The following is a 19664-nucleotide window of genomic DNA, read 5'->3' as shown; positions in this document are numbered from 1 at the left end:
TCATGGGGAAAAGTGACAGTGACAAATGTGGGAACTGTGGAGTTAGGGAAAATGTGGAACATATTTTATTACATTGTGTCACCTATAGAGTAGAAAGAGGAAAATTAAGGGATAAAGTTTTAGAGGCAGAGAGGGAGTGGAATGTAGCTGGTATTCTGGGAACAGAAGGAGAAGGAGTAAGAGCTACCAGAAAGGCACTGTTCACCTTTTTGAGGGAAACTGGGATAGGGAAAATAATCTAACAGTAGGTTAGAATAGATCATGGATGATTTGTTTTTTGTTTTTGTTTTGTTTTATTTATTTTATGGTTTCTTAGTTTTATGTTTTCGATATGCTGGTTTATTAGAGGGATGACATGATGATACACACTCGTGTACAGTAGGTGGCGGTATGAAACCAAAAGCTGTTTGCGATCCGCCATTAAAAAGAGAAGAAGAAGAAGAAGCCTACCCACAATCCCTTGCCTTGTTCCGGTTCCAACCATTCGAGATCTAAGATGGCGGACCGGCGGCGAAGGAGGAGGCGCGCGTCCCAGGACAGCGAGGACGACGACGAGTCCGGTTCGGGTTCGGACAGCAAGAAGTCCGGCTCCCCGACCACCAAGAGCCGTGTGAGAGAACCCGAACCGCCGGAGGTGACGGCAACCCGACCAGAGCCGAAACCCGTAGTGGAGTCGGAGTGTGTGAGTAGCTAACCCGCGTTAGCTTCCCAAGCTGACTGTGACATTTACTGCTGCCTTAAACAACTTTTCCCCGGGGGGCGAGCGCTGAGTTCGGCTGGGTGATTTGAAAATGCTGCGATAAATGAATTGCTTAAAACCAATTTACACCTTACATAAACGTCTTAGGGCTCCTTCAGTAGACTGCGTTAGCTGGAAGGAGCCCACACGTTAGCTGTTAGACCGTTATCAGAGAGTTTGTGTATAGGCTATATTTACTTTAATTAAGTGCGATAAATAAGCAGTTTTAGCATCAACAGTTGAGGTAGTTAGCCCAACTTTACTGTAATGTTGTCCTCCGCTGTGAGGCGTTAAAACGCATTTACAGAGGGTACTTTCAGCCATAACCCCGGCTTTCCCTTGATACTTTGCCTTGCTCGAGTTTGTGTTAATTTTGACCTCAATATAAGAAGCTCCGGTTGGTTTTGCTAATAAGACAGTTTCCACCCTGGTGTTGGTAAGCATTTTTTTCGGTTAGCACCCGGCTAGGCCCCGCTAATGCTTCCGCCGTGCCACGTCCAGCGGGAGAATTCACTTCCAATGACCCGGGGGTAGAGGATATAATACGATAGTAATACTTTATTGTCAGATCAAGTCTTAATGTTTTCTTGCATCACAGCAGCTTCCTTTGCAACATCAAACAAATACAAATATTAAGACACGAAACAAGGAAACAGACATTACAATCACTGAAGACAACATTTTTAACGTACATCTGACCTGGGATTTGACTCTGGTTTCATTTCAAGATTGTGTTGTACTCAAAGGAGTGCTTTAGTCTAACTTTATTTAATCGTTGAACCCTGTATCTTTGATGGTAACAATTCAAATTCACTGTTCAGGAAATGTTGTTGGTCACCCTCACTATGTTATGATTCATAGAGTTTCTCACAGGGTTGTTGTCGTTTTTGAGACTAAACAATACAATGCTGATTTTAGTTTTTGTGTTTTGCAGGAGAGTGAAGATGGTGTAGGTGAAGGTAAGACATTTATTAGTTCACAACATCTCAAACCTATCCTTAAGCCTTGTACAATTGAACCAGCTCACGCTAGAAATGGGAGATTTGGCTATGCAGTTAAATTTCCACAATAAGTGTTTTTTCTTTTTGTGATTTTTATGTTTATTAACATTGCACAGACTTAAATCAGGCTCTTTATGTTTTTCCCGGTTAACATAACATCCTGTAAAACCTGAAACTATTTTTTTCAAGAACCATAAAGCGTTACATTATTGGTGTGGTTTTACTGGTTTTAGTCTTCTGTTTTTAACTCATGTCATGTCTTGTGCGGCAAATGTGTGATGTGAACTACGGAATGAAGATTTGAAACCATTTATTAAGGAATTTACATAACAATTACTGTATTGTAATATATAGTCAAAAGGACATACCGTGATAAAAGTTTTGGCCATATCCCTTAAACCAAGAACACAAAGGGAATCAAAAGACAGTAATTACAGTTTTTTTTGTATAGGATTATAGCCAACTGGGGCTCATACCCAGCTTTTGAAACATGTTTGAGCCAGAATTGAATTACATGAAAAAAATGATCTAATGTTCTCTTTCCGTGTGTTTTGTGCAGCTGTCCTCTCAGACTATGACAGTGCTGATCCGGAGGAAAACGGCTCCCATTCAGAGGTAAAACACTGCAGCGGTATGCAACTGATTTAACTGGCATTCATTATGGAACTTCAGTAGTGTAAAGTCAAACGTATAGCCTATAATTCCAGTATGAAGCGTTGAAGAAAATCAGGAAACATAAACACGAAAAGCAGTGTTGCTGTTAAAACAGTGGTGCAGGGCTGACGTTTTTTTGTAGGCCGACCGGAAGTTAGCATCACAAGGGCTCCCTCCATAAAAACAAAATGGAATTATTTTATTGGATTTTGGAATGTTGCAGAAAATAATTTCAGTGGCAAACATGACACTTTATGACACTTACACGTTTTGTTTGGCAGAATAATCTCCATATATTAACGCCACTGATTTATATGAAGTATACATGTAATCAACAGAAGTAAAAAGATAACTATAGGCTATAACAAACTACTTGACCTTGGGGGGGGTATTCGGTTAACGCGACCACTGCTCCCAAGCCCTGTTGTTGCCATTTTGTTTTCTGTTAAATAAGGTTAGTTAGACCCAAGTCTTCCTGACAGTTCAGTGTGCCGCTGCCCGGTGTAATTCAAATGTACCGCGCGCAGCACAGACACACAGCTGCTGCCCAGCCGCAGCACCGGAAATGGAACTGCTGGGAGAAAAACGGACTATCAGAGATGTAACGTTATCTTTGATTATATTTCGTCTCCTCATTTTTCGTCAACGAAAGTAAAGAGAGATTTTGGCATAGTTTTTATTTAGTAAACTACATTTTCGTCTCGTCACTTTTCGTCAACGATATTGCATGTTGATTTTGTTACAGTTATTGTTTACTGGCGTCTCGTCATCGTCTCGTTTTAGTCATGGAAAAAAAGGTCGTTGACGAACATATTTCGTCATAGTTTTAGTCAACGAAATTAACACTAATGGTTACAAAATATTCTGTTTAGCCACAGCTAGCTTTAGTAAACTTATAAGACTTCTTTCTGCAAAGTGATATGCATGGATGTGGTCCTATTTGATCCAACATAAATACTATAATTAATAATGTTAAACTACACGTTCCTGTGTTCCCTCAGGGAGTGGAGGAGGAAGAGGAGGCAGAGCAGTTCAGCGATGAAGAAGCTCCAGCAGCACCAACCGAGCCCAAACCGTCCACCACAGCCGAAGGCCCGGCAACAGTAGAGGAAGTCGTGGATGTGGAGGAGGTGCAGGACGGGGTGGAGGAGGAGGAGGTAGAAGAGGAGGTAGAAGAGGAGGAGGAGGATAAGAATGAAGAGAAAGAGGCAGAGGGAGAGGAAGGAGGACAGAGTAAAGAAGAGAGCAAAGCCGAGGAGAAGGGCGACCTGACCGGAGAGAGACAGAGCGGGGACGGGCAGGTGAGACTCCCTGCACCTCTGGAACTATTTATTATTATGGAAATAATTTCCTCTACAAATGCAACAGCAGTATACCTAACATAACGAGAAAGTAAAATAGTGCAATTGGCACAATGGTGCAAAAATAATGCAGGAATGAGTAAAGTATATACATGTAAAATAGAATAAAAAAAAAGCAGGATGTACATTAGACTGGAATAAAATGCTGCTTATTGTATTAATAAATGAATATGTGGACTGTAAACCGATTGGTCAAAACAGTAGTCTGAAATCTGTCGTTGAGCTGTTTCTGCCGTCGTGTTTTCTGTTCTGACTGAAACTCCCCCCCCCCCCCCCCCCCCCCCCCCCCCGCAGGAGTCTACGGACGACCCAGAGACGAAGGCGGGAGGGATACCTGGACAGAAGCTGGACGACGACGAGGACCGGAAAAACCCAGCCTACATCCCGAGGAAGGGCCTGTTCTTCGAACACGACGTCAGGGGACACGCTCAAGAGGAGGAGAGGTGAGTTATTGGGATTTATTATTATTATTATTTTGGTCTTTGTCGGCATTATTAATATTTTTTTCTTTTTCTTTTTGATAAGTTGCTCTGATGTCAAAATAACCGTCATACATTTTATATATTAATATTATTTTCCACTAAATCTTTTTACAAACTTCACTACTGATCATAACTACAATACGGAAGAGGATTAGGGCCACATGATTTTTCTTTTTGAGGATTTGAAGCAAAAAAAGGGTTCTGAGAAAGAAAGTCAGAATTCTGAGAAAAGTCTGAATTCTGTCTTTTTTCTCAGAACAAAATAAATAAATAATGTGGCCCTAATCCTCTTCCGTACTACAAGATATTCCTTTGTCAGAATTTTATAATTACGCTGTATTGTTTTTTTATAAATAAAAAAACCACACAAAAAAGTTATGTATACTGAATGCTATGGGTATTCTTAAGTATGTCAACGTTTTAATAACAAAACAGTTTTTGGTCTTGTTTAAAAAAAAAAAAAAAAACTGTATTTTAAAATACATAAAATGTCATTGACGTGTTTTTTTTTAAAAACACGTCAATGACATTTTATGTATTTTAATTTTGTTTTAATAATGAATTATTATTTTAACTTGTAGTACTGATACTGTCCACTAGTTACGTAGAGAGCTGCATACATGATTTCGTTTGGCAGCCAAATACTGCAATATAATCTGTGACGCGTTTGTGTGTATTGTGTTTGTTTCCCGGGGAAACACTCACAAGAAACACCGGCTGTTGTTATGCCTGCTGTGACGTTAAGTTACCGCTTGTAATTATGCCGTTACAAGCTTCAAAGTTGTATTTATCATCTGAATTTGGCGAAACAAGTTTAATATTCTAAAAACCCAAACTTTGTTTATTTGAAATCAAATGAAAACAAACTGTCACGGACCCTGCCGTGTTATCTATGATTACTATACGCTTTTCATTCATCATTTCAGCGGGAGGGAGGGGAAGCTGCGCTGAGGAACAGCTGAGTGCGGGTTGACAGGTGTCCGTGTTGACATTCCCCTTATTGTGTAATAATATATATATATATATATATATATATATATTAATATATTAAAATGAAACATTGCCATTTAACACGGCTCCCTGTCTGCCCTCACAGGCCTAAAGGTCGGAACAGGAAGTTGTGGAAGGACGAGGGTCGCTGGGACCATGACAGGTTTAGGGAGGAGGAGCAGGCGCCTAAAAGCCGCGAGGAGCTCATCGCCATCTACGGCTACGACATCAGGAACGGCGGCGGCTCCGGAGAGCGGCCGTACCGGCAGCGCAGGCCGAGGTGAGCGATAATAATAATCCATCATTTAGAATGTATTTCAGTGATCCTTAGTAAAGTGCTGCAGGGATGATGTATTTGTGCAGTCTGACCCTGAAGGTAACATCTCCCTGGTTCCCTCCACAAATAACTGTCTCTTTATCCTGTTATTATGATAATGTCCAAAATGATCAACAGTGTGCATTAACAGATAATCAATGTAAAATAAAACAAATTAATCATTCCTTTCTTTAAAGAAAGAGAAAATAGTTGTGGTTGAATAGTCAAAGAAATCCCCGACCTGCCCTAAGTTACTTCTGGGTAACTTTCCTCAGATAATAACCTTCCTCAGTAAAATAGACTATTCGACCTCAACCAAATACTTTGTATCCGTTTCCTTTTTCTAAAATCTACTGTGGATTCTCTCTAATGTTTCCCTGCAGACAGAGTTTGTCTCCAGGCAGAGACAAGCGCTGGGGGGACGGAGGAGAGCGACCCGTCCGATCCTGGCACAGCGGAGGAGGAGGCCGAGGAGGAGCTCCACCCTCCTCCACATCCCCTTCCAATCTTCCCCTCACTTCCAATCAGCGGAGCAGCAACGCCTCCAGACAGCCTCCCCCCCGCAGCAGACCATCCCACCCCCAGCAGAATCAAATGCAACATCCGCCTCAGTCCCAGTACAGGAATAATGAATTAAACGCACCTCAGATGCACCCCAGAGAACGACCGGGCCCTAAAGCTCAGTGCGAGCCTACAGGAGACAGGGGAGTGGTCAGCAGGGGTGGACGTGGTGGTGGGAGGGCGCCCTCTGTGCTGGTTGAGGACATTACATTCAGCCAAGGAGGCTCTAAGGAAGCTGACCCCGGGGTTGTAACGACGTCACAGCAGGGTGGTTACCCGTCTGCGTCTCCGAGACGACAGCAGCAGGAACAACGAGGGAGTGGCGACATGTCTTCCTCTTCCTCCGACCCCCCCCAACAGTCGGCACAGACCAATCGGGAAGCCTCCCCCCCCCGCAGAGCGGCCGGTGGAACGTAAATCTTATTTGGCGGCCCGCAGGACTCGCTCTCGGCCCTCCGACCTGGGCAGTAAACAGCCGTCTGTGGAGGATTCTGCAGCCGTAGGGAACTCCTCCTCCCTCGGAGACGTGGGGGGGAAGACCTGGTCGGGGGAAGGCAACGGGCCGAGTCAGGCGGGAGGAGGTGGCGGGCTAGGGGAGCAGGAACATGAATTGGCTCGGCTCAGTCTGGTAGGACAGAGCTGGAGCCCCAACCCAACGCCGTACTTCCGCTCCGAAATGATGGGTGAGTGGTGTGCTTTGATTATCCCCTTAATGTTTTATTATTAAGGTCTCAGGGAAATGTGTGTTTCATCTGGTCACCTGGTATGGCATCCAGTGTTTCCCCTAGGTTTACTGCCTTAGCAAGGTACTGCCAAAAAAGTTTTATTCAAACTGTATTCCCTTCTTATCATGTAGCCTACACTTCTTCCTTTCATTGATACATTTAAATCACCTGACTCCAGCAGACACGCATACTGTGCTGCTGCTGCTTCTCTCTGCCTCATCCTCTATTGCTGGAGGCAGCTCCACCTCATCTGATCTCTGATATGAAAGCAATCGTGTTATGATCATATTGAGCTATTGGTGTGAGTCTAACATTAAACAAGCAGTCTGCTTGTCATACATTGCTGACGATACATTTTAAGAGGCAATTTGTTGAGTCACTGCCGCTAAATGCCGGTAGCATCAAGCTAGCAAATCCTGCATTAGCCTCACATCAACAGGTGTAGACAGAACATCCAATTATCCTGAGCTAATTTACTGAATAAACCAACTCGCATCTCCTGTCTTTTTTTTCACCCAACTCATTAGACTATTCTTCTGCTGGCGTTTCATTGTTGTTTTCTGTCAAATTCAATACTGTAGTTCAAAACCGCGGTACCTGCTCACCATCTGTGAGCTATTTTTAGAATGCGCACGCTACGTTCTTTGTCGCGTTCGCACGCGTCCACCTGGGCAGGTTGTCCTTCTCCGTGGCGATAACGGCTTGAGGTTAAAAAATAATAATAAACGAATTTGAAACTGGGGGGGGGGGGACACAAACGGGCAGACGGCAGAGCTCGGGGCAATAATGCAGATTTGTTTGACTTTTTTACACTTTGTTGTTCTCCTTTCCTCCGCTCTTGTCTCTGATTGTGAGTGTGTGCATTCGTGTGTGTGGGGGGGGGTGAGCGGAGCCCCGCCCTTCAGAAACAGAGCGGAGGGAGAATGTGAATACGCAAAGCAGTGGACACTGAAACATGCACATACATTGGATAAATAACATAGGCGTTTAGTTTATTTAATAAAAGAGCACATGTTCAATGTGAAAAGTGAACGTAGATAGATTACTTCAGTTGCAATTTGGTGCTATATATATATATTTTTTAAATAAAAAAAAACACCTTGAATTTCAGGCTGGGCGCAGGGCTCCGTTGGCAGGGCGCAGAGCCCCGCCAAGACAATGGTAGGGGAAACACTGGCATCGTTTCCTCTTTGAGCAGGGTCAGTCTCGTCTGCCAGAAGCTGTCATAAATTGACTTTTTATTAATTGATTTTTTTTTAAAGGGAATACTTACAGACAAACATTTCTGTTTAAAGATAACATTGCCTGAATGGGGATGGTCTTCATTATAATCAAACGGTACATTGTGTTAATTCCTCCTTTATTTGTCATGTACCTTAACCATTTTCTCCAGCTTTGAGTTTCTCAATGATCAGATATCACCAATAACCTTCAGCCATTGTCTGTAATCTAGTGCATCGATCTTAGGCCAGTTCGTAGTGATAGCCTTTTTTATCCTGTTTTATGCCACTTTTTAACCATTCCCCTTCTAGAACATAAGATTCAAGGACTTTTTGAAGCATAATTCCTTCAAATTCAGAACTCGAGGTTAATCACCAACATTCTTTCTTGAAGCAGGTGGCGCTTAAAACTGTGAGACGCACATGCAGACAGCGGACGACATAGCCTACTATGTTAAGTTAAAATCCAAAAGAACTTCAATTTCTCCTCTTGCACAAAATAAATAAATTCAAGTATGTATACAAAAACTTTGAGGGGCTTCAGTGTTTCCCCTATATACAAATAGCGGTGGCGCAGCGCCGCTGCTGAAATATGCGTGCCGCTAGGGGGCGCCAGCCAGGTTTTTATTAATTAAAATAATAAGTGGCGACCCTTTTTCATTTTTGATTGTTTATGTGGATTTGTAGTATTTTTCTTACTGTATGTTCAATAAAGGTGTATTTTTGCTAAATCTTGAGACATTGCCACTGTATGTACTGGCAGGGCCGATTTTTGGCATAGGCGGTCGTCTAGGGCGCCAGATCTGGGGGGCGCTGCGTTGGTAGCTCTGGGAGGGGAAAAAACATTTTTGACCGTTGGCGCTCATCCTAATTTTTGGCCTTGATGTAACAACATTCATAATTAAGTAAATGTAACACCCTTTTTCACCCCGGTTACACTTTTCATTTCAAGGTTCAAGGTTCTTTATTGTCAATCTGACATAGCTACAGAGTAATTATGCAGTTGAAAATCTTATGTCACAGGCTTCTCCAACAATGCAACATAATAACATAACATAATAACAATAAGAGCAAGAGCAATACAAAAATAATAATAGTTATAAAAATGAAATAAAGTTATGATGTGGAATAGTGCAGTATGAGTCTATATACAAGTTATTGGAATGATATATATATATATATTAGGTATTAGATACATACTACTGAGTAGCAGTTGAATGTTTGAAGTTGTTTCAACAGTTCAATTTTTTAACAGTCGCACTGCCCGCGGGAAGAAACTGTCTCCGAATCTTCTTGTCCTTGCCCGGATGCTGCGGTAACGTCTGCCAGACGGCAACAGAAAGAACAGTTTGTGGCTGGGGTGATGGGGGTCTTTGATAATCCGTAGTGATTTCTTCCTGAGCCGCTGGGAGTAAAGGTCCTCCATGGATGGCAGCTCCGTCCTGGTGATGTGCTGTGCAGTTTTCACCACCCTCTGTAAAGCCTTACGATCGAGGTCGGTGCAGCTGCCGTACCAGGCCGTCATGCTGCCAGTGAGGATACTCTCTATCGTGCACCTGTAGAAGTTGCAGAGTATCCTGGAATCCATTTTGAACCTCCTCAACCTGCGGAGGAAGAAGAGCCGCTGTCGAGCTTTCTTGGTGATGGTGGTGGTGTGAAGAGACCATGTCAGGTCCTCAGTGATGTGGACCCCAAGGAACCTGAAGCTTTTGACTCTCTCCACCGTAGTCCCATTGATGGCGATGGGGGCGTGTCCCTCTCCCTGCTGCTTCCTGTAGTCCACAATCAGCTCCTTTGTTTTGCTGATGTTGAGATGGAGGTTGTTCTCCTGGCACCAAGATGTCAGGTTTTCGACCTCCTCTCTGTATGCCGTCTCGTCATCGTCTGTGATCTGGCCGATGACGGTCGTGTCATCAGCAAACTTCACGATGGTGTTGGAGCTGTGTGTGGCCACGCAGTCGTGGGTGAACAGGGAGTAGAGGAGAGGGCTGAGCACGCAGCCTTGAGGGGCACCGGTGTTAAGAATCAGGGTGGAGGATGTGATATTTCCCACCCGCACTGCCTGGGGTCTGCCCGTCAGGAAGTTCAGGATCCAGTCGCAGAGGGCGCTGTTGAGCCCGAGGTCTCTGAGCTTGATGGCCAGCTTGGAGGGCACAATGGTGTTGAATGCTGAACTGTAGTCAATGAACAGCATTCTCACATATGTGTTCCTGTTCTTCGGGTCCAGGTGTGAGAGGGCAGTGTGGAGGGTGAGGGCTATGGCGTCGTCTGTGGACCTGTTTGCTCTGTAGGCAAACTGCAGGGGGTCCAGAGATTCAGGGAGGGAGGAGGTGATGAATAATTTGACTAACCGCTCAAAGCACTTCATTATGATGGAGGTGAGTGCTACTGGGCGGTAGTCGTTGGGGCAGGTGATGATTGTCTTTTTGGGGACAGGATTGATGGTGGAGTGTTTAAGACATGTGGGGACTACAGACTGCAGCAGGGAACTGTTGAAGATGTCTGTGAACACCTCTGCCAGCTGAACTGCACACACCCTGAGAACACGGCCAGGGATGCCATCAGGTCCAGGAGCCTTGTGTGGGTTAACCCTTTTAAAGGATTTACACACATCTGCCCTATTTAAAACAAAAGGGCAGTGTAGCTCCTGGTCCCTCTGTACCTCCACAGCCTGGCTGCTCTCAAAGCGTGCAAAAAAAACTGTTTAGCTCATCTGGGAGAGATGCGCACGCAGACACTCCCGCAGCACCCCCCGCTGCTCCTTTGTAGTCAGTCATTGTCCTTAGTCCCGCCCACATATTCCTAGTGTTACAGCCTTTGAAGTCAGATTCCACCTTCTCTTTGTACTGTCTCTTTGCATTTTTTATTGCTCTCCGGAGATCATACCTAGACTTCCTGTACTCCTCCAAATCTCCCGCTGTGTGCGCGAGAGTGCGCGCTTTCAGTTTGCCGCGCACCTCACCGTTTACCCAGGGCTTTTGATTTGGGAATGTCCGTACAGAAACCTTCGGTACCACGTCATCGATGCATTTCCCAATGTAGCAGATGACAGTGTCCGTGTGTGTGTTGATGTTATTGTCCTCAAACACACTCCAATCCGTAGATGCAAAGCAATCCTGCAGTGCTGAATCTGACTCCTCGCTCCATCGTTGTACTGTCCTTGTTATCGGTCTGTCCCTTTTAAGTTTCTGCTTGTAAGCAGGCAACAACAGTAGTGAGATATGGTCTGATTTGCCGAAGGGAGGGCGAGGGAGAGCCTTATATCCATTCCGGAAAGGGGAATAAACATGGTCCAGTATGTTTCCCCCGCGCGTCGGGAAGTTGATGTGTTGGTAATATTTTGGCAAAACCTTCTTCATGTTGGCGGTGTTGAAATCTCCGGCCACAACGAACGCCGCATCTGGCCGTGAAGTCTCGGTTTTATCAATAAACCCAAACAGCTGATCGAGTGCCGTGTTGTTGTCGGCGAGTGGCTGCGGCGGGATATACACTGCTGTTATCACAACAGATGTGAATTCCCTCGGCAGATGGAAGGCCCGACATGAGATCATGAGGTGCTCTAGCTGTGCGGAACAGTCCGATGAAATAATCTTCACATCTGAGCACCAGTTGTTGTTAGTCATTACACACACACCGCCTCCCTTACTTTTCCCCGAGTTTGCAGTCCGGTCCTGACGAAAAATAGAGAATCCGTCAGGGACAATAGCGGAGTCCGGGATAGCGGGGTTGAGCCAAGTCTCAGTGAGAATTAACACGTTACAGTTCTTAATGTCCCGTTGAAAAGCAATCCGGCTTCTGAGTTCATCTAGCTTATTTTCAATGGATTGAACATTAGCCAGAAGAATACTCGGAAGAGGGGGCCGATTCTCACGTTTTCTCAGTCTGACCAGCAACCCGGCCCGGCATCCTCGCTTTGTCTTCTTCTTGCGTCTCTCAGGTAGAACAGCAACAGGTAGCCATGGTGAATCTCCATTGTCTGTCGGAGGGTTAATATTGTCCACGAAGTTTCGCAATTGGAAAAGTTCCTCTCTGCTATATTGTATGGCAGAGTAGGTGCGGTCGGCTAGCATGTTGCGAACCATGTTAAAAGTAAAACGGCAAAAGTAAAAGAAATATGTACAAAATACGAAAATGGGCAAAGTTGGAGAGGAGCACAAAGACGATGCGGCCATCTTCACCGGCGCATCACCAATAAATAATATTTAATATTAATAATAATAATATTTGCCCTCTACGATGGGCACTGTAAGTGATGAAAGTGGGGGATGTTGGCTTATCAGGCGCCCGCAGCTCACAGCCAAAGTGCGAGCGTGGGAGAGGGCGCACCGGTACCGGCGCTGTTATTATAATCTGGTGCTAGCTGCGCTAACGGATATAAGAAGTAGATGTTTCTACAACCAGGGTGGAGGAGAGCTCTCCTGTCAGACTGAGAGGCTCAGTGAGGTAAAGGACTCTGAGGGTTTAGATAGTTCATTTTAGTCTTAAGTTATCTCAGTGGGTCTCAAACAAATATGTGTTTACAAATGATGTAAACACATATTTCCAAGGCACACCTTTATAATTATTAGGATAAATAAAAACCGGTTTGAAATCATTCCAATGTATACTATAGGACAGTAAACCAAAAATATCTTTAAAGTTGGAGAGATGCATAAATAAATGTTAACTGGTCAAATAAGATATAAATGAACAACAAAAAAAGTTACATTTATTTGTTATTGGCTATGGTAGGTTATTGGTTATGTTCACATTAGGGCTGTGCGATTATGGCAAAAATCATAATCACGATTATTTTGGTCAATAATTGATATCACGATTATTAAATACGATTATTCATTGACTTTGAAAACATCCATTTATTGAACTTTAAAACAAATACAAATAATAATCTGAACAGTGTCTTTTTAACTGTTGATTACCCTGAACGTATAATTCAACTGAAAAACCAATAAAAAAAATGATACATTTGTATTAACATTTAAATAAATAATATCAAAATAATAAATACCAATGAACAAGATCAATAAATATTTTGGAGCGCACTTCAACAAGCTACTAAACATATGTAAATATGATAAATACAAATAAATTAGACTAAAATGAATTAGATCAAATATGTTGCAGTGCAGTCACAACCTAGCAAAGCAAAATAATTGTTTTATTCGATTATGTTGTTTTCGTAATTGTGGCAGGCCAAAATCGTAATTGCGATTAAAATACGATTAATTGCACAGCCCTAGTTCACATACTTATTTGATTATTAAAATGTAAACCGATCTTTTTCATATGGGTGTTTTAGAGTTGTACCCCCTAGATCAGGTCTCTAGTAATTGTGAGCTCAAAGTGCACCAGATTGAAGCATTTTACTTTAAAATGTTCAAAACAATCTTCCCGGGGGGGCATACCCCTGGACCCCCCTGCGTGACGTCCACCCCCCAATTAAACCATGTTCATACAATACTGAATACATTTGAAGCCATTTTGACGTATATTACCTATGTCAATAAGTTTCTGTTTTTGTAGTGTCTTTGTCTTTTGTAGAGATTTTTCATTTATTCTTTATATATAAAATCTCACCTAAAATCTCGCCTAGGGCAGCAAATTGGCTAGAACCGGCCCTGGTACTAGGCCTCAAGAGCCTTTCTTGTGCTGGCAGACACATAGAAACAAATTGGCGGGGCGCACTTCGCACGTGCACACACTAAAAAATTCCACGCGCTCTGCGCTCACATTATGCTGGGCCCGTGTACCTTAGCACCGCTGCTATGACTCCATCCTGGGGGAAACACTGGGCTTGGAGGAACCATGTTTTAGATCTTTTTACTCCATACATTAAACTGATGATATATTTTGGTGCTTGGATATTGATCTATCGGAGAAACAATGAGAAAATGTTAGCGGCAGCCGAACAGCGTGCAGGAAGAAACTCAACTAGCACTTTATCAGATGAGAGGGGACACTGAAGAAATCTTAACCATGAGAAACTGACTAAAACTGCCATGATCCATTGCTGTTTCATCACCACACCAATATCCAGCTTTCACAAATGTTTCAATAGAGACCCAGAAAAAATGAAGACTTAAAGGTGGGGTATGTAATTTTGGAGAAACCAGCTCGAGTGCGCTAGAATTTGAAAATACACATCCGGACAAAATCTGCCACTTCCTTACAGAGCCCCTCCTCCAACACACACGAATGCGCACATGACCAATGAGGGCACAAGATAAGTTTGTGCACAGATGGAAAGCTGACAGGCAGGTAGGCCATCCAGTTATTTTAGCCGGGCCGGCTAAAATGATTGGTCGTGCTTTTTACAGCACTACGGCTTCCACAGATGACATTTTTTTTATGGATTTTTTGTCAAAGCACTTAAGATATTCATTGCTATCGGGATGTTAAGAGCATTCCATGGAATATAACAAAAAGTGTATCTCGAGCCGGTTTCTCAAACTTACCTACCCCACCTTTAAAGGTCCCATGTCATGGCCATTTCCACTGATCATAATTCCATTGTTGAGGTATACTAAAATAGATTTATACTGTGCAATTTTCCAAACTCACATTGGTTTCGCATACAGCATCTCTGTAAAGTATGTGTATTCACCGGGATTCACTCTCTGTCCTAAACGGCTCGTTGGAGCTCTTGCCCCCCCTCCCTGTGAGCCTAGTGTGCTCCGATTGGTCAGCTCGGCCACTCTGTTCTGATTAGTCAACCACCAGAGAGGCTCGGCCCATGTCTAACAGTGCTTTTTTCGGCTCGCTCTCAGCGGAACATCAGTCTTATAATGGCGTCGGTACAGCCGTATATTTTATACGCTAACTAACCGAACTGTACCTACAACTGTTGTTATAGAAGAGTAAGTTATTTTTACATGTAATAAACTACTACTGTTTGATGAAAAATCAAATCATGGTTTGCTATATATATATATATATATATATATATATATATATATATATATATATATATATATATATATATATATATATATAGGGATGCTCCGATCGATCGGTCACCGATCGAGATCGGCCGATACTAACTCTCTACCGATCGATCGGTGCTCTCTAAACATGCCGATCGCGAGAGCCGATCGCATGACGTAAAATACATGACACTTTTCTCTGTGCGCGGCAAAACAAGCTCGCCAAAATGGCTTCACCGGTCTGGCATTATTTTAAGGTGTCCGAAAAAGACAGTAAAATTGCGATATGCAACGTGTGTGAAGCAGAAATCCTGCAGCTCCACCCCGAAACACACAAGAGTTAGACCTAACACACTTAGCTATTTGATCTACCTCTGGAACAAGCTAAACTAGTTATAAATATATTTATTCTTCACTGTCGGGTCACTCATTACTGGATCAGTGAGCTGCATGAGATACTGACGGGCTGTCAGGAGAGAGAGAGGAAAAGAGAGCGCTTCAGCTCATTTCTCCCGTGTTATTATCCAAAGTGAATGTAAACTTGAATAATGTACATCATTTGAATGTAATAATTATGTTGGTTGTTTGTGGAAGCGCCAGTGAATGAGCCCCATTAACTGAGTTTTAAACATCGCTTTAAATGGAAGATTTAAAGTGATGTTTAAATCTTCCATTTAGGCCCCGCCCACTCGATCGGATCGGCGATCGGTATCGGCCGATACTGATTCCGGCGATTGGCGATCGGCCCCAAAATTGGCGATCGGAGCATCCCTAGCTATATATGAATGATATGTTATAGGAGCAAATAATTCAGGGAAGAAAGGATACTAAGTATTTCCATCAAACTTTATTTTTAGAAATGTACAAAATGAACATGTGTAAATATACATATATATACACTGTATATCATCCATTCCTCCCCTTATAGGCGTTTTCGGCATCTTGCCTATCGCAGCTTTGTAAACTGGTGCCTGGGCTTTTTAGGACGATGCATCAGAGTGGTCATCCCGTGTGTGTGTTGTCCGCCAGATACGCCAGGAGTTTCCTGATCTGGCTGGACAAAATCAAATGCAAATCACAAAATATTAGAGAAACTTAGTTGTTTTAGATTTGTTAGTAGTAGTTGTGGTAGGAGTGTGTATCTATCTAATCTATCTAATCAACACAGTTAGCTTGCCAGATAATATGCTAACCTACGTTTGCTAGTTGTTCAGTGTAATATGCCAACCTACTATGAAGAACAGCTAGCCTAGGCTAGCAAGAACATGTTTACAATTGCAATCTTATACGGGTAGTCTGCTACGTTCGGTCAGTCATTGTAGCTGGCATGAAAACAATGTTTTCCCTAGCATGTCTAGCTCTAGGTAGCCTTGTTGTTTAGCTATGTAGCATACACGCTATGAACCGTAGCTCGGTAGCATACACGCTAGGAACGCCAACTATAATGTACTGACCGTACGGTAAATCACCCGGAGTATACTGTCTATGAGTATTTTGTGTGTGAATGCAGACATTCTCCAGCTATGAGATACATGTAAGGCCATCTGCTAACATTGGAGTTGATATATGGAAACGCTAGCAACTTAGTTAGCCCAGTTAGCACTGTGTCAATGGCTTAGCAGCCCGAAAAACGTTTACCCATTCAAACAGTTGTGGTAGATATACCTTGTTTGTTTTAAACATCATAAATACACAAACAACAATGAATACTTACAGGTTGTGTACCCGAATCTCCCGCTGGTCCAAACAAAGTAGGAACAGCATCGTTCTTCAGTGCCCTACGCTGTACATATCCGGCATGAATCGCTGAAAGGTTTGGGAAGCTTTGTTTCGTGAAAGGCTGGCAGAGGGTGCGGCCATAGCTCTGGGCGTGGCTACTGGGTATCCCTACGTAGCGATACCCAGGAAGTAAACAATGGAAAATGAGAAATCTCCAACGAGGCGTTTTGGGGAGGTATTTTCTGTGTTAGAGTTTTACTCGCTACAGGGTGTACTTTGAGGGTTTTTTACTCTGCAGACCGTTTACATGCATAAAAACCTTCATAACACACAAGGGGATGGGTAATAACCGGAAAAGCATGACATGGGACCTTTAATATATGAACTAGAATACTGTTTCCTGTTCACAGGCCTCCCCAACACCATGCACATCCCGGGCAGCCCGCCTCAGTTCTCCAACATCGAGGAGATCGGTGTTGGCTCAAACAGGGCCAAGCGATACTCGTCCCAACGTCAGAGGACCGTGCCGGAGCCGGCGCCGCCCATGCACCTGGGCGTGATGGAGGGACACTACTATGAACCCAGTAAGACGTTAACGTGGTGGAAAATAACTCGACCCTTCAAAGCATCAATTATTCAGTCAATGACGCACTTCCTCCTGCTCACCAGCAGAGAGCATCAAAGATCAAGCATAAACAAATGTCTGTTGTTTATTCATTTGTTTATATAGAGATTTATTAATAAGAGTGCAGCACTGGTTTGATTCAAGATTTCTTTACACTTTGAATCCAGCCGAAACGTCCTGCTGACCAGTGAGTGTAGTTCACTCGGGAAAAGACACGTTTCTGTCGATATTTATGAGTACCTACACAGAGGACCAATAGATATGATTATGAATGAAAACTGGCTTGTTCAAATGTGTACACTATTTTGGCTCTTCCTTAGCCTCACAAGAACAGGAACATTTAAGTTTTGTAACTTTTATTTTTTGCAAATAAACTATTTCTGCAATCACTAACTCCAGCTGGAAGTTAATGTGCAAAACAAGAAAGCCAGTTTTCCCTGTTTTTCTTGTTTTAAAAAATTATCAAAAACGTAGATATCAACAGTTTTTTTGGATATCAAACTATATAATAGTTTTTGTAAATTGTTTGAGTATGCAGGGATTTATTTAAATTATTTTAAAGTGTAATATTTAATTCAATTTCCCTTGTAAAATGTAAGCCTTGTGCATGTAAACATATTCAATACTGTGGTAACATTCTTTTTGAGTGTATGGTGTTTTATAAGCTAGTGTGGTTTGAAAGTAGAAATAGGAAAAAAAGGAGTACAGTACTTGAGTAACTGTTTGATTTATTGTTAATAACCTCTCTCCGCCTGTCTCTCAGTGTCGTACCAGGGACAAATATATGCCCACGGGGATGGCCCCGCCCCCATCCCGCCGCAGAGCATGCTGGTCCAGCCTGAGATGCACATGCCCCACCCCGGTCAGTCTGTTGCCCTCTGCAGTTTTAAAGATAAAGAACTTGTAGCTTCCGGTCACTCATCTCCTCCTCCATCTTCTCAGGTCTCCATCCCCACCAATCAGGCGGCCCGATTGCTAACCCCGCCCTCTATGGAGGCCCACCAGTTTCTCTGCCGCCGCCGCCAGGGCAACCTCAGCAGCTGCTGCCTCCGCCGTTTTACCCACCGCCGGGGGTCATGACCTTCCCGTACCCCACCATGTACCCGACTCAACAGGTAGGAAATGATCATTTAAACCTCATCATTATAAGATAAATAAAGCTTTATTAATCAAAGATATTCACGTGTCAGAGCATCAATAAGAGTAGAAATCAGGAGAGGGCAGGTAAGAGTTCATACAAGGATAATTAGAAAAAAGAATCCAAGTAAAAATACAAATTACAACAATAAGATTAGGGACAACACAGAGTCGAGTTTATAAATATCCAGATATTAAGGAAGATAATCATGAAAACTTTTCATGACGTATCTGTGTGTTTAAATAATAACCTTTTGTGGAAAATATTTTCTTTTTTTTTACACAAATAGGGTAAACGTTTTTTTTATTGGTTTTGTTCCAATCTAATAACTTCCCACCTCATTTCATTCTGTTAATTTATTCTACTGATTTAAATATATACTAAACTATAAAACTAACACAAATGTTACCTCATTCAATGGGTTTATTCATTTGCACGTGTCCAATAATAAAGGTGATACTATACTATACATCTGATGTGAAAATATTTGATCATAAGATACAAACCAACAATAATGTGTCTTTCTTATAAAAAAACTACTTTTAGAAAAACCTAGAAATGGCAGCAGTTGTACTTGTATGGTTCAAGTTGTTGCTGCCTGTTACATAAAGAAGCAGCTTTGGCTTGCTGATTTTTATATCTCTCAAACTAGCCATTTGCTAAATAAAAAAGATAACCAACATAATATGTAAAAGTAGTATTTGTATAACAAAAATATTTGACATCACTTGGTTTGTCACTTATTGTCTAACAGTAGCATTATCCAGATGCTTTTAGAGAAAATAAATGTAATTGTGTTTTTTTCAAACCGAGAAGTAAGTTTCACTTGAATAATCAAATTCTTAAAAAATACATTTTCCGGTGATGTTTTTTTGGCACGTCTCATTTCAGTATATAGTTGTGTAAATGTTTGGTTCTGTTGGCTGGTGATAATAAAGTGTGGTGTCCCTCAGGGTCAGGCCCAGGTGTACGGCGGCGTGACGTACTATGACACCATGCAGCAGCATGCCATGCCCAAGCCCTCGCCCCCCCCGCCGCACCTCGCAGCCCGTCACCATCAAGCCCCCCCCTCCGGAGTTACGCTTCGCCTCTGAGTGACACCACTCCCTCACTTCCCCCCCTCGCCAACCAGTCTCAGCCTCACTCCCATCGGAACACTACAGGTGAGTCATTTCCTTTAAGTTTTTATATACGCCATTACTTTAAAATG

General features: G+C 42.8%; 1 protein-coding gene across 1 annotated transcript; it reads left to right on the top strand.

Annotated features, from left to right (window-relative positions):
- Positions 1-477: 477 nt before the first annotated feature.
- Positions 478-19612, top strand: casc3 (casc3 exon junction complex subunit). Its single transcript, XM_034142848.1, is given in 13 exon segments — positions 478-682; positions 1674-1698; positions 2300-2355; positions 3396-3695; positions 4050-4198; positions 5334-5507; positions 5927-6491; positions 6493-6787; positions 17102-17275; positions 18080-18178; positions 18259-18431; positions 19408-19479; positions 19481-19612. Coding segments are annotated over 13 exon segments (2340 nt in total). The 5' UTR covers positions 478-496; the 3' UTR covers positions 19553-19612.
- The last annotated feature ends 52 nt before the right edge of the window (positions 19613-19664 follow it).

Source organism: Trematomus bernacchii, unplaced genomic scaffold, assembly GCF_902827165.1.
Source record: "Trematomus bernacchii unplaced genomic scaffold, fTreBer1.1, whole genome shotgun sequence".
Taxonomy (NCBI): Eukaryota; Metazoa; Chordata; class Actinopteri; order Perciformes; family Nototheniidae; genus Trematomus; species Trematomus bernacchii.
The sequence above is the reverse complement of the archived record's forward strand: the minus strand, read 5'-3'. Positions and strand labels throughout refer to the sequence as shown.